Raw genomic sequence first — 22,466 nt, 5'->3', positions numbered from 1 at the left:
CACGCCACATTTGATTGCATTAAGGGGAAACCCTGAAAATGGGAACTGACCAACTTGCTAAGAAAGCAAACTATAGGCTTTTGCTGGTTTATCTTTCAGTCTCAGACCATGACTAATGATCCAGGCATAGAGGACAAATGCACATGATGTATAAAAAGACACAATTACTGGAGGTTGCCCCCCTAGCTTTACTGAGCCAGTAGGAGGCAGGTGCACTTGGGATTATTGGTGTCCCGCAGGAATTGAATATCCAATTTACATGGTGGTCCTTGTGGTGTTTGGTAATGTCATTGGTTCTGTTGGTTTAGTGGTTTCCTTTCAGTCAAGTAGATACATAAACAGTGTGTACACCTATGTTCAAAAACAAAACGGATGGGGGAAAAAATAACATTTTCTTTGACTAAAAAGTTGTATAAAACATCATCTTATTTTCTGTTGTAGTTAATTTTGTTCTTTGATGCTGGAGGTGACGTGGTGTTCAAGAACTCTGCAGCAGTTTCTACTTCACGTGTTCATTCTGTTCTTTTAACATCTATCACTGGTAAGCAATATGGCTGAAAACTATCACAATATAAGTGTTTTAAATTAGTCAATATCGGTAATTATTGGTATTTTTTATGACCTATGGAAAATAAGGACCAAAATATTTCAAATTATCACCTTCCTCTGATTATAATTACCTCAGCTATCAAGGCAGAAATGAATGGTCAACACAAGCATGGAAAACAAACAATGTAAACAAAATTGTAAAATCATACTGAATACTTAACAATAATCTCTTAAAATGAAGGTGCAAAAATAAGGAATATGTAAGAAATGCTTAATAAAGTCAACTCGCTGGGGGGGAAGGAGCCTGAGCTAGTGCGCGAGGTTGAGAAGTTCCGGCTAGATATAGTCGGACTCACTTCGACGCACAGCAAGGGCTCTGGAACCAGTTCTCTCGAGAGGGGCTGGACTCTCTTCCACTCTGGCGTTGCCGGCAATGAGAGGCGACGGGCTGGGGTGGCAATTCTTGTTGCCCCCCGGCTCAGAGCCTGCACGCTGGAGTTCAACCCGGTGGACGAGAGGGTAGCTTCCCTCCGCCTTCGGGTGGGGGAACGGGTCCTGACTGTGGTTTGCGCTTACGCGCCAAACCGCAGCTCAGAGTACCCACCCTTTTTGGATTCGCTCGAGGGAGTACTTGAGAGTGCTCCCCCGGGTGATTCCCTCGTTCTACTGGGGGACTTCAATGCTCATGTTGGCAGCGACAGTGAAACCTGGAGAGGCGTGATTGGGAAGAATGGCCGCCCGGATCTGAACCCGAGTGGTGTTCTGTTATTGGACTTTTGTGCCCGTCACAGATTGTCCATAATGAACACCATGTTCGAACATAAGGGTGTCCATATGTGCACTTGGCACCAGGACACCCTAGGCCGCAGTTCCATGATCGACTTTGTAGTTGTGTCATCGGATTTGCGGCCTCATGTTTTGGACACTCGGGTGAAGAGAGCGGCGGAGCTTTCAACCGATCACCACCTGGTGGTGAGTTGGCTGCGATGGTGGGGGAGGATGCCGGACAGACCTGGCATGCCCAAACGCATTGTGAGGGTTTGCTGGGAACGTCTGGCAGAGTCTCCTGTCAGAAAGAGTTTCAATTCCCACCTCCGGAAGAACTTTGAACATGTCACGAGGGAGGTGCTGGACATTGAGTCCGAGTGGACCATGTTCCGCGCCTCTATTGTCGAGGCAGCTGATTGGAGCTGTGGCCGCAAGGTAGTTGGTGCCTGTCGTGGCGGTAATCCTAGAACCCGTTGGTGGACACCGGCGGTGAGGGATGCCGTCAAGCTGAAGAAGGAGTCCTATCGGGTTCTTTTGGCTCATAGGACTCCTGAGGCAGCGGACAGGTACCGACAGGCCAAGCGGTGTGCGGCTTCAGCGGTTGCGGAGGCAAAAACTCGGACATGGGAGGAGTTCGGGGAAGCCATGGAAAACGACTTCCGGACGGCTTCGAAGCGATTCTGGACCACCATCCGCCGCCTCAGGAAGGGGAAGCAGTGCACTATCAACACCGTGTATGGTGAGGATGGTGTTCTGCTGACCTCGACTGCGGATGTTGTGGATTGGTGGAGGGAATACTTCGAAGACCTCCTCAATCCCACCAACACGTCTTCCTATGAGGAAGCAGTGCCTGGGGGATCTGTGGTGGGCTCTTCTATTTCTGGGGCTGAGATTGCCGAGGTAGTTAAAAAGCTCCTCGGTGGCAAGGCCCCGGGGGTGGATGAGATCCGCCCAGAGTTCCTTAAGGCTCTGGATGCTGTGGGGCTGTCTTGGTTGACAAGACTCTGCAGCATCGCGTGGACATCTGGGGCGGTACCTCTGGATTGGCAGACCGGGGTGGTGGTTCCTCTCTTTAAGAAGGGGAACCGGAGGGTGTGTTCTAACTATCGTGGGATCACACTCCTCAGCCTTCCCGGTAAGGTCTATTCAGGTGTACTGGAGAGGAGGCTACGCCGGATAGTCGAACCTCGGATTCAGGAGGAACAGTGTGGTTTTCGTCCTGGTCGTGGAACTGTGGACCAGCTCTATACTCTCGGCAGGGTCCTTGAGGGTGCATGGGAGTTTGCCCAACCAGTCTACATGTGTTTTGTGGACTTGGAGAAGTCATTCGACCGTGTCCCTCGGGAAGTCCTGTGGGGAGTGCTCAGAGAGTATGGGGTATCGGACTGTCTGATTTTGGCGGTCCGCTCCCTGTATGATCAGTGTCAGAACTTGGTCCGCATTGCCGGCAGTAAGTCGTACACGTTTCCAGTGAGGGTTGGACTCCGCCAAGGCTGCCCTTTGTCACCGATTCTGTTCATAACTTTTATGGACAGAATTTCTAGGCGCAGTCAAGGCGTTGAGGGGATCTGGTTTGGTGGCTGCAGGATTAGGTCTCTGCTTTTTGCAGATGATGTGGTCCTGATGGCTTCATCTGGCCAGGATCTCCAGCTCTCGCTGGATCGGTTCGCAGCCGAGTGTGAAGCGACTGGGATGAGAATCAGCACCTCCAAGTCCGAGTCCATGGTTCTCGCCCGGAAAAGGGTGGAATGCCATCTTCGGGTTGGGGAGGAGACCCTGCCCCAAGTGGAGGAGTTCAAGTACCTCGGAGTCTTGTTCACGAGTGAGGGAAGAGTGGATCGTGAGATCGACAGGCGGATCGGTGCGGCATCTTCAGTAATGCGGACGCTGTATCGATCCGTTGTGGTGAAGAAGGAGCTGAGCCGGAAGGCAAAGCTCTCAATTTACCGGTCGATCTACGTTCCCATCCTCACCTATGGTCATGAGCTTTGGGTTATGACCGAAAGGACAAGATCACGGGTACAAGCGGCCGAAATGAGTTTCCTCCGCCGGGTGGCAGGGCTCTCCCTTAGAGATAGGGTGAGAAGCTCTGTCATCCGGGGGGAGCTCAAAGTAAAGCCGCTGCTCCTCCACATCGAGAGGAGCCACATGAGGTGGTTCGGGCATCTGGTCAGGATGCCACCAGATCGCCTCCCTCGGGAGGTGTTTAGGGCACGTCCGACCGGTAGGCCACGGGGAAGACCCAGGACACGTTGGGAAGACTATGTCTCCCGGCTGGCCTGGGAACGCCTCGGGATCCCCCGGGAGGAGCTGGACGAAGTGGCTGGAGAGAGGGAAGTCTGGGCTTCCCTGCTTAGGCTGCTGCCCCCGCGACCCGACCTCGGATAAGCGGAAGAAGATGGATGGATGGATGGATGCTTAATAAAGTAACAAAATAGTGCAAAGTGTGAAAATGTAAACATAAAAACCTGAGAATAATTATTTTCTGCAGGTTTAGTGCCAGGAAGTTACAGCTGTGCTCTAAAGGGTGAGCGTGGCTAAGCTAGTGTGTTATTAACGGTCCTGTTGGCATTATTTACAGACCACATTGGTCTGATTACAGTCCCTGTAAAAAAAAAAAAAAATAATAATCCAAAAAAACTGCCACACTTTCCCTGTTTTATTCACAATTTATTCGCTGTCTGCAGCACTAATTTTTACTTTCTTTTCTCACTCCATGCAAAGAATCAACCACGAGACAACAAGATTGTTCAACCAAACGTGAGATGATAGTGTTACCTGATTGGCTGTTAGCGTGTCACTCCCAGTGATCACTTCCTGCGAGTGCCTTTGTTCATGCAATCAAACTTACTTTGCAACTTTCTGTTTGTTTGGACAAAGAACAAAAAAAAAATATCGATCGCGTTTTTTATTGATATGGACTACGTGTCTATCGCCGTATATATTGATAGGGTTTTATCGGCCAGTCCTAACAGTGTACTTGTGTAATGATTTCATCATGCCTAACTGGCTCCAGGCTGCCACAGCTGCTCCCACCCTGAGTTGCCAGACATGTGTGGGCACACCTGTCATAGTTACAGCCTGCTTGTTGTGCTTATTATGTTTGACTAGCTCGTGTGGCTCTACTTGGCTAAGCTGATGCTACAGTATCATCCCAGTTAGTGCTAGACTTTCATCCCAGCTCCTGATGGGATCATAGCTGCCACACAATGTCATCGTCTGTGGAATTAAGTCAAACGTGAACACTTTCCCTTGTCTAGACTCCTTTGTTATCACGTTCTCACAGTTCAAGTTTGTGTGCTCACACACAGCTCTACACTACTCAGCACCACATGCTTGCTTTAATGCCATCATCTTTTATTGTCATCTCCATGTGTACACACTGTTGCCATGGAGAGCTTACTTATTGGTCTAAGTGCCTTATCATTTCACAGCAGGCACATTGATAATCTTATTTTTTGCTGGGTTTTTCTTCTTAGTCATTGGGTGAAACATTGCTTGGCCCTTAAGGAAGCCCGCGTCTAGTGTGATGATTGAGGAACTATTGTCCAGATAAATCAATATGTTTATGAAATCATACTGTATGTATGCCAGTCACAACCCTAAGCCTTAATTTCTTATTTCTCACCATTCAGTGGGTACGGAAAGTATTCAGATCCCTTTAAATTGTTCAGTCTTTGTTTCATTGCAGCCACTTGCTTGATATGAAAAAAGTTCATTTTATTTCTTATTAATGTACACTCCGCACCCCATCTTGACTTAAAACAAATGTACAATTTTTTACAAATGTGTTTAAAAATAAACAACTGAAATCACATGTACGTAAGTATTCAGAGCCTTTGTTGATGCACCTTCGGCAGCCATTGTCTTTTTGAATACACCTGTCTTTGATGCAGTTTGGCCCATTCCTCTTTGCAGCACCTCTCAAGCTCCATCAGGTTGGATGGGAACGTGGGTTTTCATCCAGGATTTCTCTGTACATTGCTGCATTCATCTTAGTCAGGGAGGTGACTACACTGCAAAAAGTCAGTGTTCAAAAACAAGGGGAAAAAAATACAAAAATTAGGGGTATTTTACTTGAACTAAGCACAATTATCTGCCGATAGAACAAGAAAATTTGGCTTTCCAAAACAAGTAAAATTAGCTAACGTCAATGAACCCCAAAATACCTTAAGATAAGTATATTCTCACTAATAACAAGTGCATTTTTCTTGATAGAAAAAACAAATATGAGACCTTCTTTTCTCAATATGTTGAAAAATGTTCCTAAATGAAGTAAATGCCAGCGCCATTATCTTGACATAATGATATGCGCTCGGCATTACATTTCTTGAAACCAGCAAACTTATACTAAAAACTAATTTATTTTTCTTAATGGAAGGCAACAAGGCAACCGCTTGTTACTCTCGGGGTCTACGAGCCACTCAGGCAAATCATATTGTCTAAAAAAGCATTTTCCCATCGATAACATGACATCATCGCGCCAAGTGCGTGCTCTTTCAGCCATTAGTGCACAAGGAATATATATATATATATATATATATATAAACCCCATTTCCATATGAGTTGGGAAATTGTGTTAGATGTAAATATAAACGGAATACAATGATTTGCAAATCCTTTTCAACCCATATTCAATTGAATGCACTACAAAGACAAGATATTTGATGTTCAAACTCATAAACTTTATTTTTTTTTTGCAAATAATAATTAACTTTGAATTTCATGGCTGCAACACGTGCCAAAGTAGTTGGGAAAGGGCATGTTCACCACTGTGTTACATGGCCTTTCCTTTTAACAACACTCAGTAAACGTTTGGGAACTGAGGAGACACATTTTTTAAGCTTCTCAGGTGGAATTATTTCCCATTCTTGCTTGATGTACAGCTTAAGTTGTTCAACATTCCGGGGGTCTCCGTTGTGGTATTTTAGGCTTCATAATGCACCTAGGGATGTCCCGATCTAGGTTTTTGCACTTCCGATCCGATACCGATGTTGTTTTTGCACTTTCGATCCGATACCGATACTGGCCGATACTGGCCTATCCGAGCATGTATTACAGTTTAAAGTTATTTAGCCTACTTAGTTGTCAGATTCATGTTGAAAAGGGTTTTAGTAATCTTGATAACAACTAGCCAGCTGAATTAGGTGAGTTTGAATAATACACAATGGTTGGTAACAAGAAACTGACCTGTTTATTCAAGGATAAACACAAAATAGACAAAATTATACATGACAAACAGAAATGGCATCATTGAACTAGGGCTGGGCGATATGGCCTTTTTTTAATATTGCGATATTTTAAGGCCATATCGCGATACACGATATATATCTCGATATTTTGCCTTAGCCTTGGATTAACACTTGATGCATATAATCACAGCAGTATGATGATTCTATGTGTCTACATTAAAACATTCTTCTTCATACGACATTAATATATGCTACTTTTAAACTTTCATGCAGAGAACGAAATCACAACTAAAAAAAATCACTATTTTTTTCATACGGTGTTGATCTGGAAATGTTTGCCTCGGCATTTTGGTGGTGTGGACATGTGGCACCGAATGGAGATGTTGACGTGCGGAGTTTCAAACACTTTTCATTCTCTAGCAGGGGACTTTTCAAATGATGCTACATATTAGCTATGGATTAGTATTGTACAATATGTCTGGGTGGGTGTCCTGCTTTGGAAATCATTTGTACCCTTTTCAGAGATCACATTTTGTTGCCCTTAAACATCCTCATGTTGCACAATGAAATGTAAGCATAGGATGAAGTGTGCATTCCTGTAACTTTCTCTTGTAACAGCATTCCATGATTAATATCAATAAATTAACATTAATAATAAATGACAGTAGATTAAGCACACGTATGACTGAGGAGTCATAGTGTAACTTTGTGTGGTGTTTGAGTTGTCCGCCTTTTTGTGTGTCCATAAACGCACCAGTGGCTTACTGGTATGCGTGTTGGTGACAGATGACAAGTTGGTTTGTACGGCAGAAAATGACTAGTTTTTCGAGATAGAAGTTTTTTACTCATGTTTTTGGTGTGGTTATGGCCGAATATAAACAATTTTGCTCAATAAAGTGATCGATATAATTCCTGTCCTCGAAGCATCTCGATAGACGTTACAATAATTGAACGGTATTGACGAACACCGTTAGGGCCGCTTGTTGTCACTGTCACTCAGAGTTGCATTGCAAAATTACACACAATAAATGTGTTTATTTTTGTTTAGAATTCAGATGGGATTTGATTTTGTGCGCGGCATATATTTGCTGTGCGCAGAGGACGCTTGAGCAGTGCGCAATTGCACAGGTGCGCACCTTAGAGGGAACGTTGCTCGCACGGCTGCGCTAGCATCACAGCTAACGTTAGCCATGCTGCTACCTCTCTGCTCCGCGAGGGCGTATACGTATGTGACGTATGACGTGACGTATGGCGTGACAGTATGTGACGTGTGTAAGAAGGTGCGCTTGCTGTCTGTGAGAAGGACAGACAGGAAAGAGTGAGAAGAGCCTGTAGTGTAATGCCAGCAGCTAAAAGCAACTGCGTGAGAACGTATACTCCAATATCACGATATAGTTATTTTCTATATCGCACAGAGACAGCTGACATTTGTACCGTTAACTTTTAATTCACATGGCCGTCTTAACGGTTAGGACACAGACCTGTGGATGTGTTGAAGGTGTGCTGGAAAATGCGGAAATGAAATTAGGGAGCAGCAGAAAAGTGGAATGTATTATTTAAATCGGTGCGTTGGAAAACACGGACCGGAATTTTTTTAAAACTGGATCTGGATCGGCATTTCCTATGCCTTGCCGATACGCATTTTTTGGCAAATATCGGATCGGGACAACCCTAAATGCACCACACATTTTCAATGGGAGACAGGTCTGGACTACAGACAGGCAAGTCTAGTACCCGCACTCTTTTACTATGAAGCCACGTTGATGTAACACGTGGCTTGGCATTGTCTTGCTGAAATAAGCAGGGGCGTCCATGGTAACATTGTTTGGATGGCAACATATGTTGCTCCAAAGCCTGTATGTACCTTTCAGCATTAATGGCGCCTTCACAGATGTGTGAGTTACCCATGTCTTGGGCACTAATACACCCCCATACCATCACAGATGCTGGCTTTTCAACTTTGCGCCTATAACAATCCGGATGGTTCTTTTCCTCTTTGGTCCGGAGGACACAACGTCCACAGTTTCCAAAAACAATTTGAAATGTGGACTCGTCAGACCACAGAACACTTTTCCACTTTGTATCAGTCCATCTTAGATGAGCTCAGGCCCAGCGAAGCTGACAGCGTTTCTGGGTGTTGTTGATAAACAGTTTTTGCCTTGCATAGGAGAGTTTTAACTTGCACTTACAGATGTAGCGACCAACTGTAGTTACTGACAGTGGGTTTCTGAGCCCATGTGGTGGTATCCTTTACACACTGATGTCGCTTGTTGATGCAGTACAGCCTGAGGGATCGAAGGTCACGGGCTTAGCTGCTTACGTGCAGTAATTTCTCCAGATTCTCTGAACCCTTTGATGATATTACGGACCGTAGATGGTGAAATCCCTAAATTCCTTGCAATAGCTGGTTGAGAAAGGTTTTTCTTAAACTGTTCAACAATTTGCTCACGCATTTGTTGACAATGTGGTGACCCTCGCCCCATCCTTGTTTGTGAATGACTGAGCATTTCATGGAATCTACTTTTATACCCAATCATGGCACCCACCTGTTCCCAATTTGCCTGTTCACCTGTGGGATGTTCCAAATAAGTGTTTGATGAGCATTCCTCAACTTTATCAGTTTTTATTGCCACTTTTCCCAACTTCTTTGTCACGTGTTGCTGGCATCAAATTCTAAAGTTAATGATTATTTGCAAAAAAAAATGTTTATCAGGTTGAACATCAAATATGTTGTCTTTGTAGCATATTCAACTGAATATGGGTTGAAAATTATTTGCAAATCATTGTATTCCGTTTATATTTACATCTAACACAATTTCTCAACTCATATGGAAACGGGGTTTATGTATATATAATTAATTAGAGGTGTAACGGTACGTGTATTTGTATTGAACCGTTTCGGTTCGGTTCGGAGGTGTACCGAACGAGTTTCCACACGAACATATTAAGTAGGTAGTAAGCTAAAGTCTTAATTTCGTTTTGCCTCTGTCTTTGTCAGTACTCTACACAGCACCAAGCATTGTCCCACCCACACAACCATCTGATTGGTTACACACAGAGCGGTAACAGCCAATCAGCAGTGCGTATTCAGAGTGGTAACAGCCAGTCAGCAGTGCGTATTCAGAGCGCATGGAGTCAGTGCTCCAGCGTCGAGCAGGTAGGTGTTTAACAGGTAAGCATCAAGCAGCGGACTCTCCCCAAATTATAATAAACACCTCCCAGTCAACTACTAGTAACATCACTATGAGCCTGTTGACGTTCTAGAAATATAAACGGCAGCTCAGCTCGCTCGCAGTCCTGGCTTGAGGTGAAGGCTAATTAGCTTTTAGCGTAGCGTTAGCTCATTTTGCGGTGTGCGTGCGCGTTACGGACGGCAAAGCCCTGTCTGTCTGTTATTTCACATTACCTTTTTCTGTGTTGATTGAGCTGTGTTGAAGCAGCAAAAAACGACATTATGTTAAATGAAGAGTTTCTGTCTCTGACAGTTGATATAATAATGTAACTGCATCATTAAGCCTACATGAACTCCATGGTGTTCAGGGATGAATAGTCTCTCCTATTGCTATTGTACTATTTTTTCAGCTATAGTTACATTAATCATTGGTAATGGAGCAGCCTAGTTTTGAATGGCAGGGTCCCTGCTATCACATGTTGATAAAAATATACCATTTACATAATAAAAATCAACTACAGGCTTCCCAAATGCTGTAATAAATTAAGCATGATGAGTTGACTTGAAACTGTTTAATGTTGCACTTTTTATATGTAGAAGAAAAGTTTTGTCATTTTATTTAAACTTGAGGCAGTTTAATGTTGATTAACGTGGGCATAATTATCATAGTGTTCCCAATGTTTAAAGGATAAAGCCATTGTTTACAAATTTGATAAATAACCAAAAAATGTATATTTTGTTGTTTTCTTACTGTACCGAAAATGAACCGAACCGTGACCTCTAAACCGAGGTACGTACCGAACCGAAATTTTTGTGTACCGTTACACCCCTAATATATATATATTTAAATTTACAGCCCGACCCCCGGCCAAATTTTTTTAAATTGTAATTTTGAAGAATTTATCTGAATGTGCATGAGCTATTTCTGTTCAAAATTGTTTGTAATTTCACATGTTAAATGTTTAAATGTTAACGGTCAGTTTACTGTACTGTGCCAACTGTACTACTATATGAGTATGTGTTTTCTATTGTTTCATTGAAAATAAAACAGCAAAGTCCATTTGGCTGTCATCTGTTTTAATTATGAGACACAATTGTGTCAAAGTCATGATTTTTTATTTCATGCTTGAAATAAGAAATTTTTACTTTGAAAAAGCAGTTTTATACTTGTGAGTGTTGATGACACAGCTTTGCAACAGTTGATATTCTAGTTTCAAGCCTGTTTTACTCAATATAGATCATAAAATCTCAGCAACAAGCTGTAATATCTTACTGAGATAATTTAGGACTAAAACACTTAAAACAAGTAAAACACTCTAACATAAAATCTGCTTAGAGAGAAGAATTATCTTATCAGACAGAAAATAAGCAAATATCACCCTTATTTGAGATATTTAATCTCACTTAGATTTCAGATTTTGCAGTGTAGGAACCTGATGGTCACTCTGTCAGAGCTATAGCATTCCTCTAGATCAGGGGTGCCCACACTTTTTCTGCAAGCGAGCTGCTTTGACCAAGTCGAGGGAATCTACCTCATTCATATACAGGTAAAAGCCAGTAAATTAGAATATTTTGAAAAACTTGATTTATTTCAGTAATTGCATTCAAAAGGTGTAACTTGTACATTATATTTATTCATTGCACACAGACTGATGCATTCAAATGTTTATTTCATTTAATTTTGATGATTTGAAGTGGCAACAAATGAAAATCCAAAATTCCGTGTGTCACAAAATTTGAATATTGTGTAAGGCTAATACAAAAAAGGGATTTTTAGAAATGTTGGCCAACTGAAAAGTATGAAAATGAAAAATATGAGCATGTACAATACTCAATACTTGGTTGGAGCTCCTTTTGCCTTAATTACTGCGTTAATGCGGCGTGGCATGGAGTCGATGAGTTTCTGGCACTGCTCAGGTGTTATGAGAGCCCAGGTTGCTCTGATAGTGGCCTTCAACTCTTCTGCGTTTTTGGGTCTGGCATTCTGCATCTTCCTTTTCACAATACCCCACAGATTTTCTATGGGGCTAAGGTCAGGGGAGTTGGCGGGCCAATTTAGAACAGAAATACCATGGTCCGTAAACCAGGCACTGTAGATTTTGCGCTGTGTGCAGGCGCCAAGTCCTGTTGGAACTTGAAATCTCCATCTCCATAGAGCAGGTCAGCAGCAGGAAGCATGAAGTGCTCTAAAACTTGCTGGTAGACGGCTGCGTTGACCCTGGATCTCAGGAAACCGAGTGGACCGACACCAGCAGATGACATGGCACCCCAAACCATCACCCAACCATGCAAATTTTGCATTTCCTTTGGAAATCGAGGTCCCAGAGTCTGGAGGAAGACAGGAGAGGCACAGGATCCACGTTGCCTGAAGTCTAGTGTAAAGTTTCCACCATCAGTGATGGTTTGGGGTGCCATGTCATCTGCTGGTGTCGGTCCACTCTGTTTCCTGAGATCCAGGGTCAACGCAGCCGTCTACCAGCAAGTTTTAGAGCACTTCATGCTTCCTGCTGCTGACCTGCTCTATGGAGATGGAGATTTCAAGTTCCAACAGGACTTGGCGCCTGCACACAGTGCAAAATCTACCCGTGCCTGGTTTACGGACCATGGTATTTCTGTTCTAAATTGGCCCGCCAACTCCCCTGACCTTAGCCCCATAGAAAATCTGTGGGGTATTGTGAAAAGGAAGATGCAGAATGCCAGACCCAAAAACGCAGAAGAGTTGAAGGCCACTATCAGAGCAACCTGGGCTCTCATAACACCTGAGCAGTGCCAGAAACTCATCGACTCCATGCCACGCCGCATTAACGCAGTAATTAAGGCAAAAGGAGCTCCAACCAAGTATTGAGTATTGTACATGCTCATATTTTTCATTTTCATACTTTTCAGTTGGCCAACATTTCTAAAAATCCCTTTTTTGTATTAGCCTTACACAATATTCTAATTTTGTGACACACGGAATTTTGGATTTTCATTTGTTGCCACTTCAAATCATCAAAATTAAATGAAATAAACATTTGAATGCATCAGTCTGTGTGCAATGAATAAATATAATGTACAAGTTACACCTTTTGAATGCAATTACTGAAATAAATCAAGTTTTTCAAAATATTCTAATTTACTGGCTTTTACCTGTATATAATTTATATTGATTTATTTATGAAAGAAAGGTTAACAAGTTAAAGGTGTTTAATGATAATACAAGCATGTTTCTTCCATGAAGACAAGAATATAAGTTGGTATGATTGCGATGACTTGCATTGATTGGAATTAGACAGTAGTGATGATAACGTCCACATTTTCAAATGGAGGAGAAAAAAAGTCCTCCTTTCTGTCCAATACCACATGAAAATGGTTGCTTTTTGTCATCTTATTTGTCCAGCTTCCATACTCCTTTTTATACACTTTACAAGAAATACATTAGCGGCAAACTCCGTTGCGTGCTAGCTTGTGCACGCCAGCTTTCTGAGACTCTTATTTTGTTAGCGCAGGCAGGATGAAGCAGCACTTTTATTGTGAAGATAGTAACTGCATTTTTTCTTAATACTGATCTGGCAACAGCCAGCGTCATCTCACAAGACCCTCGGGTGCCGTGAATATATCAAGTGACGTCTTGGTGAAGATTGATGATCGCTCATTTTTAGGTTTATTTTTTGAATGCTTGGCTGGCGACGGACTGACACACCCTCTGCGATCGACCGGTAGCTCGCGATCTACGTAATGGGCACCCCTGCTCTAGAAGGACAACCATTTCTGCAACAACCAATCAGTAGAGTGGCCAGACAGAAGCTATTTCTTAGTCAAATGTTTGCCAAAATGCACCTGGAAGATTCTCAGACCATGAAAAACTAAATGATCTGGTCTGAAGAGACAAAGATTGAAGTCTTTGGCCAGGCATCATGTTTGGAGGAAACCAGGCACCGCTCATCACCAGGCTAATACCATCCCTACAGTGAAGCATGGTGGTGGCAGCATCATGCTGTGGGGATGGTTTTCAGTGGCAAGAACTGGGAGAGAAAGATGAATGCAGCATTATACAGAGACATCCTGGATGAAAACCAACACTTCCAATCCAATCTGATGGAGCTTGAGGGGTGCTGCAAAGAGGAATGCCCAAAAATAGGTGTGCCAAGCTTATAGCATCATATTCAAAAAGACTTGAGGCTGTAATTCCTGCCAAAGGTGCATCGACACAGCATTGAGCAAATGTGATTTTTGAGTTTTTTATTGTCAACAAATTTACAGAAATGTCTACATTTCTGTTTTGTCCGTCAAGATAGGGTGCTGAGTGTACATTATTAATGAGAGATAAAATGAACTTTTTTGATTTTAGCAAATGGCTGTAATGAAACATTTAAAGGGATCTGAATACATTTCATACTCACCGCTGTATTTGATACATGTTAGCTTACCACCAAGGGAGGAAGAAGGCCGAATGCATCCAACCAGAGGCTTTTTACAGATGCCTGAGTTGCATTAGCAAATGAGCTAGATGCCTTAACTTGAACAGAGTACATTTATCAAACATTTTAAACAGATTTGAAATAGCTTATTGTTTGTATTTTTACTCACAATGTAGGACTGATGGGTAATTATCTGTTTCATTTTCATAGACTTAAGATGATAGTTTTCTTTGCTGTGCTTTTGCAAATCTACCCCCAATTGTTATAGGTAAGTAGTGTTTTAGCGTGCACTCCTACGCTTTATAGTCCACAACCCAAGAGCTTCTGGAGACATTTGTGAATGTGAGATTGCTGACGGCTGGCTTCCTTTATTCTGTCAGAACGGAGCATGTCACACAGTATGCAGCGCTTGATGACGACACACACATTTGGTGGAACAAGGTCATTTCTTGCCCCACAATTGTGTTTAAAAAATATTTGGAAAGATTCTTCAGACCTATTTTTATAGCATCCCTGTTTAGTTTACTCATTTTGATTTTAGCATGCCAAAAGTCTCAACTCCTTATATGGTCATGGTGTTACACGGAGTAACATAATCTCTTGTTTAGGTCATTGTTTATTTTTGTACTTTGAGTATCTCCAGTTCTTTGGATCGCTAACAAAGCTAAACATATCACCTGGGGTGCCTGCCCTCAAACCCAGAGCTCTTGCTAGGCTATAAATTGTCAGTCTCTGACTGAAACGGAACAAATATTACACAGAAAGGCTGTAGCTTGTTTGTATTCCAGTAGTTGGTTGACAAGTTGGAGCAGTCTCTCTTGGTGTACAACCCCTGGCTAAAATGATGGAATTAGCAGATTTGGAGGATGTTCATTCACTTGTTTCATGTTGATAGAAAGAAGCAGATAATATACCGTATTTCCTGAACCATAGTGCGCACCGGATTATAAAGTGCACTGCCGATGAGCAGTTAAGTGCATTAAAGGAGTCATATTATTATAATTTTTTTTCTAAATGTAAAAGACTTCCTTGTGGTCTACATAACATGTAATGGTGGTTCTTTGGTCAAAATGTTGCATAGATGATGTTTTACAGATCATCTTCAAGTCACTTTGACAGTCTCTTTAAGATGCGTCATCTTTGTTGTGTCGGTGTAGCATGCAAGGACGGGAGTGGAAGAAGTGTCAAAAGATGGAGCTAACTGTTCTAATGACATTCAGACTTTACTTCAATCAATAACGAAGCAGCATCTCCTCATCCGTGGCTCACTAGTACAACAACAACGCCGGAAATGTGTGCTGTGAAAAAACGTCCGACCGGAACTCTCTAATAACTAAAGTTCCTTGGGTGAATAATGTAAACTCACTACACCGGTATGTTTTAGCGCTTTCATGTGAAGTTTACTGACAGATGTAAGTAAGAACTTCACACTACTTTGTATTCCAAATGACAACAGCAGAGGATGCATGTTACATAACAATAAGATAGAGAAAAAGAAGACTCTTATCGACTACGGTGTCGGCACGGACTACAGTGACGGACTTGCGCAAATTTTCAGGACTTATGCAGATCTCAAATACAGATCAGCAGGTACCAGAAGGTAAGAAAAGTTGGTTTTGCATAATGTTGTGAAACAAAATGCCAGATAATGTCTGCTAATGGGTGCCATTTTGCGGTCCTTATACACACACCATAGTAATACTTGTATCTCTGACTATGGTAGCCGTAATGGGCCGACAATCCATCAAGCGGTGCGGCTTCAAAGTCATACCAAAACATTTTGACAGATTTTTGAGTGCTGTGTAATGTTCTATATTTTCAATGGAACATTTAAAGTTTTGGTGGTTTACTGGCGTCATATTGCAGTCTACACATCTCTTCTGTGTGACTACCATCTACTGGTCACACTTATCATTACACCATGTATCTAATAAAATTGCTTCAAAGTCGATAAGCACAACCTGAATTATTCCGTGCATTAGGCGCACCGGGTTATAAGGCGCACTGTCGATTTTTTGAGAAACTGAAAGGATTTTAAGTGTGCCTTATAGTCTGAAAAATGTGGTACATGACACAGAACTATAGTCACTTGGTTTTTATTGTTCCATATTTTTTTCCTCATAATTTAGTGATTTTTTTACATACGTTTTTTTTACTCTGCTTGATCTGAAAATCAAAATGTATTTTCTTCATGTCTTTTAGTTTCTTAAAGTCAGAAAGTTGCCATTTGAAATGAATGTAGTTTTGTGTCCTGTCATCTTCTTTTTTTTTCTACAAAATGAAACTGAATGAACATCCTCCATATGCTGAAATTCCACGACGTAGCTTTGTGCATAATTTTAGCTGTCTGCAAATTCACTAACTATAATCTGCTAAAAATCCATTTACCCATCGATAACGTGACATCATCGCGCTCGGAATATATATATATATATATATATATATATATATATATATATATATATATATATATATAGATAGATAGACGTTAGGTCAGGAAAAACACAGAGGCTATTTCATCCCTACACGCCTGTTTCACAGGTGATAAAAAAAAATTTCCTGACCTAACGTATTTCCGCTGTACCCCAGTATTAAGCACTGTTTAACGGATAAACCACAGAAACCTCCACTATATATATATATATATATATATATATATATATATATATATATGTATGTGTGGGAAAAGAAATCACAAGACTATTTCATCTCTACAGGCCTGTTTCATGAGGGGGGGTACCCTCAATCGTCAGGAGATTTTAATGGGAGCCATGGTTTATATAGGGCACAGAGTGGGTGGGTACAGGCTGGCCTAGGGGCGTGGTGATTGGCTCATGTGTTGCCTAGGAGGTGTTTCCGTCTATGGCGGCATGTTGTTACAATTTCGCTGCGCTTGTTGAGGGATGACTACGGTATCGAGCACTATTTTTTTGGATAACCTTATTAAGACATATATATATATATATATATATATATATATATATATATATATATATATATATATATATATCTATATGTGTGTGTGTGTGTGTGTGTGTGTGTGTGTGTGTGTGTGTGTGTGTGTGTGTGTGTGTGTAAATCTTTTTAACCCAATGTGGCCCCCGAGTCAAAAAGTTTGGGGACCCCTGATCTAAACCTCGCATCTGTTTGGTGGTTACAGACCATATACCAGAGGACTTGAGGGATCCCTTCTACACAGACCAGTATGACCAGGAACACATCAAGCCACCTGTGATCCGCCTGCTGCTATCCTGCGAGCTTTACTGCCGTGTCTGCGCCCTCATCCTGAAGACTGAGCAGGCAGCGTCTCTCAAGTCGCATCACTCTGTCATCCAATCTCTGGACAGGAAGGGCATTTATGTTGTGGACAGCGACGACCAGGCTGTCACAGAGGAGGACCTGGCTTGCTTACCCATCAAGATGGTGAGTTTGAAGGATATTGTGGCAACATAGGAGTTTACAGTTATATGTGTGGGAATTCACAGCAATGTGTTCAAAAATAATTGCTGACCTCGAGGCCGTCCCCATCCCACGTGGATGGTAAGCAATCAATATAGCTCCCGTTTCTTTACCTTAGGCATCGCAGATGTGAGCATATTCTAAAGGTTTGGTGGCAAAAATACAAGTTAGATATAAAAGAAATAGCTGAATATGATGGAGTGGATCCATGCACTCTTAAGAAAAATTACTTTTCTCGAGATTTAAAAAAATATATATATAAAAGTGGACTTTTTAAGCTATCTGGTCCACCACACTTCCTTTCAAGCCACGACAGACAATATTGCATTTATTTGTGCATCTGATAATAATAGGTCAACAATATATTTGAGTTTTTACAATCACTTAGACTTAGACTTCCTTTTTATTGTCATTCAAATTTGAACTTTACAGCACAGAAATATTTGGTATCACAATTATGTCATTATTCTTAAACGTTTTGCAAATTCAAATAGATCATTTTATACATGGAAATACTAGCCCTTGGGCAATGTTCTTTAAATTTTATTTTTACAGAATTAAGTGCCTTCCAAAGCATCTTAAAAAAGGTAAAATCTCTTTAACTTCAGGGTGCGGTGTCCCCTGAACGCAGCTGATATTTTAAAATTCCTCTATTATTACTTTTGACCTCACTAAAATCCCTGTAAAGAAAACTGCATATATAAGTACAAATACAATACAGAAAGTAAATAAGTCATGAATATACTTTGGCAGTGTATTTTAAGTTCATACAGACATTAAAGAAGTGTTCACTGTGAACTCGGACTTAATGGCAGAAACATTTTTGCTGCGTTTTTGTTTGTTTCAAAGTTAAGTTAAAAGTTAAAGTACCAATGATTGTCACACACACACTAGGTGTGGTGAAATTTGTCCTCTGCATTTGACCCGTCTCCTTGATCATCCCCTGGGAGGTGAGGGGAGCAGTGGGCAGCAGATATAGCCCTTATTCACAAATGCATACCTGCCAACTACTCCGGTTTTCCCGTAATTAGTACGGTTTTCATCAACCTATTCCGGGTTACGGTTGCAGTGATAAAAAATACGGTTTTTCATTAATTAAATTTTTTTTTTTTTTTATAAAAAGTTTTATTCACGAAATCGCGTAACAACAATGACAATCGACACTGCTTCCTAGGGCTGGGCGATAAAACAATAACAATATATATCGCGATAGACATGTGATCAATATCAATAGAAAATGGGGTCGATAGAACGTTCGATAATTTCACTGAGTTCTGTTAGAAAAAATAGGAAGAAATGCCGAGCCGGAACCGCACGGCATTCTGGGGGGTGTAGGCAGAGGAAGGGCTTTGGCCTCTCAACCTATCACGGCCGAGCCTGGACCGCAAGGCATTCTGGGAAATGCTAACAGAAAAAAAAAAAAAAAAAAAAAAGCAACAAGGGCGAGCTGACGACGAGGAGTGAAACAAAACGGGAATATGAGTGCGGCGGCACGAGAGGAAATTGTAAATAAAAAAGGAAACGTCACGTCACCAGTTTGGCAGTATTTTGGATTTTTTAAGTCCGATACGAATCAGAGTAATACTGTCTGCAAACTTTGCAAGGTCGTCGTCCCGACCAAGTCTGGGGACACGACAAACTTATTTTACCACCTGAGCCGCTCTCACCCGCTGGAGTACAGCAGTAACAAACAACCACAACCATCTACATCAGCCGGTGCAAGTGGAACAGCACCGAAGCGGCAACAACAGACCACCATCGAGAGATACTCTGCAGCAGTGCCATATGACAAAAATTCAAAACGTTATAAAGAAATAACGGATGCAGTGGTGGATCAATTAGCGAAGGACATGCTACCTACTTATATTTAAAATAAAAGTATTTAAATTCAGCCTTTTTTCTCCTGGTCTTTATTTAGATTTTTTTTTTTTTTTTAATCAATAATTATCGATATCGACTGATATGAAACACTTATATCGTGATACATTTTTTAGTCATATCGCCCAGCCCTACCAGTGCTTCCCGTAACTTCCTATCGAGCCATTCCGAATGCCATGCGCGAGGCTATTTATAGCACCGCTGCCAAGCCCGAGGCACCAGTTGCCATTGTTTCCAAACAAGCGAACGATCATGGAATCAGCCGGAGAAAAATCGCATACGAGTCTTAAACCGAAAAGGAAACTGCAGTCATTCCGTGAAGAATATTCAAAAGCCTATCCGGGAATAATTATCCGTTCCAAAAATGGTGAAAACTACGCGAATTGCACCTTGTGCAGACAAGATGTTTCGATCGGACACGGAGGAATTAGCGATGTAAAAGACCACGTTGGGACAAAAAAACACAAGTCTAATGCCATTGCTAGCGATACAAGTGGAAAACTTTCAACGTTTTTCGTCGCCCAAACAGATTCTTTGGATGTGATAAATGCCAAAGTTTTATTTACGGAGGCAATAATTGAGCAAACAAAAAGGTAATGACACCAATGTTATCTATTGGAATTGTTTAGTACTGTTATACTGTTAAAAGTGTTTATACTATTTATGCTTTCAAGTCCAAGTTGAAGAAATCTTGTTAAATGTTGACAGCATAACTACCAAAATACAGAAGTATGTCCTTAATATTTTTGCAGTGCTATTTCTGTTGAAAAGTTAAAATGATTACATTAGAGATGTGATGTGCCACTTTTCAAGTGTCTGATGGCTTAAATTAATTTTCATTAATTTTTCATATTTTGAATTCTTTTGAAAGGTTTACAAAAAAACTACATTTGAATTGTAATTCCATGCTATTGACAGGACTATTAATTTTAATGAAGTTAGCTTACCATGTTTACAGTATGATAATTGTGATAGAAATGTGAATTTTAGGCACAGAATATTTTTTACAATTGAACAAGGCAGTAGATTATACAAGCTTGGACAGAAAGTTAATAATGACACCAATTTTTTTTTAATGGAATTGTTTAGTACTGTTTTACCATTTGTTTACTGTAAAAAGTGTTTATATTGTTTATACTTTCAATTAACAAATTGAAGTCTTGTGAAAGGTTGACAGGATAACTGGCATTAACTGTCAAAATAATTTCAAACTATTGAAGTTAGCTTACAGAATAAACATGTCAATCAACCCATATGATTTTTGCTGTAATATTTTTGTTTTGAAAAGTCACTGTGACTGATAGAAAAGTGATGGTTTTAGCAACATTTTAACCTGTCTGAATGCTAATAATCATTTTGCGTCGGGGGGCGAAGGAACCCCCCACCAGGACTTTGTCCTGGACCTACCAGGGCCTGCGGCCCCTGGACCCTGGCTACTAGGTTTTTCTGATTTCAAAAGTTGGCAGGTATGCAAATGTCTCAAAGGGCTACACACGACCACAACTACTCAGATCCTACTTCAGGCCAAGAAAAAACTAAACCAATTGGGAACAAAGAGAAACCTTGGACGAAGCCGCAGATGTGGGGATTTATTCTGCATGTTTAATGGACTTCTTGCCTGTCTGGCTCTAGTTTATCCACCATGTGCTTGAGTCCGAGCACATGGTGTGCAGGCGTGACGTCATGTGCAACCCAACAATAGTGTTTTGTTTAATGGACGACAGACAACGTGTTTGTGCTCTCAGCTCGAATGACCATCAACCACCAGCTCAGTTTATTTCGCCTTCCCCATGTGTTACCATGGAAACCAGCTGTGCTGTAGAGTAGGCCTGTCACTTTGTGCTCGCAAGTCAAGGATGTGAGTCTGCTTTTCCTGCTTGTGGCCTGATGCAATAATCCACTGATCCACACAAAGCTTTGTGACGGGATGGAAAGTCCTGTGCAGGACAGCACTTGTTTTATGTCTGCTGTGGAGCCGCTCCCACTTTGCTGACTTTACACAGCATTTTTAAAGAAACTGAGCCATTCCTGCAAACAGTCCCTCCGCGCCTTATTAGGGCAACATGTGAGAATCAGCCATCTGCTTGATTTCACTGTGGCTCAGTCTGCACACAACATGACAACACTGCTCGTTTATCGAACGTATTCAGTAACCCAGAATTGCTATCCGTCCATCATCTCTCTCTTTCTCTTATGCAGAGTGCTCACGTGCCCATGATTGATGCTCTGATGATGGCTTACACAGTGGAGATGATCAGTATTGAGAAAGTGGTGGCCTCTGTGGAGCGCTTCTCCACCTTCAATCCCTCCAAAGAGCTTCCCTTTGACATGGAGGATGCCATGGTTTTCTGGATAAACAAGGTATGAAGAACAAGCACCTTACGCTGACACATGTACCGTATTTTTGCGGCCCATAGGGCGCACGGGATTATAAGGCGCACTGTCGATGAGCGGGTCTCGTCAGGTCTATTTTCTTACAAAAGGAGCCCTAGATTATAAGGCGCATTAAAGGAGTCATATTGTTGTTATTTTTTTTTTTTCTCTAAATGTAGAAGACTTCCTACATAACATGTGACAGTGGTTCTTTGGTCAAAATGTTACATAGATTATGTTTTACAGATAATCTTCAAGTCACTTTCTGACAGTCGCTTCAAGATGCGTCAAAAGATGGAGTTAACTGTTGTAATGACATTCAGACTTTACTTCAATCAGTAACGGAGCATTGATTGAAGTCCCTGTATTTGGGACTTATGCAGATCCCAAATACAGATCAGCAGGTATCAGAAGGTAAGAAAAGTTGCTTTTGCATAATAATGCAAAAACAAAACGCCGGATACTATGTCTTACCTTATACACACACCATAATAATACTCCTATGTTGAAGCACAGTACAATCCATCAAGTGGTGTGGCTTCATAGCTTACCAAAGTCCTACTAAAACATTTTGATAGACTTTTGAGCGCTGTGTGCAATGTTCTATATTCTCAATGGAACATATAAAATGTTTGTGTTGTTTACTTGAGTCATATTGCAGTCTACACATATCTC

At 41.5% G+C, this 22,466-nt stretch overlaps 1 protein-coding gene across 2 annotated transcripts in view; it reads left to right on the top strand.

Moving 5' to 3' along the window:
- LOC133620349 (calmodulin-regulated spectrin-associated protein 1-B-like) overlaps window positions 1-22,466 on the top strand; it is a 76,655-nt gene that overhangs the window by 23,537 nt on the left and 30,652 nt on the right. For both annotated transcript variants that reach the window (XM_061981783.1, XM_061981782.1), the window contains exons 3-4: window positions 17,242-17,504; window positions 21,618-21,779. In XM_061981783.1, coding sequence (XP_061837767.1) covers window positions 17,242-17,504; window positions 21,618-21,779 — 425 coding nt within the window. The remainder of the gene's footprint in view (window positions 1-17,241; window positions 17,505-21,617; window positions 21,780-22,466) is intronic.

The sequence above is a fragment of the Nerophis lumbriciformis genome, linkage group LG24 (assembly GCF_033978685.3).
Source record: "Nerophis lumbriciformis linkage group LG24, RoL_Nlum_v2.1, whole genome shotgun sequence".
NCBI classification, from domain to species: Eukaryota; Metazoa; Chordata; class Actinopteri; order Syngnathiformes; family Syngnathidae; genus Nerophis; species Nerophis lumbriciformis.
Note: the sequence above shows the minus strand (reverse complement) of the source record. Positions and strands in the feature narration are given on the sequence as shown.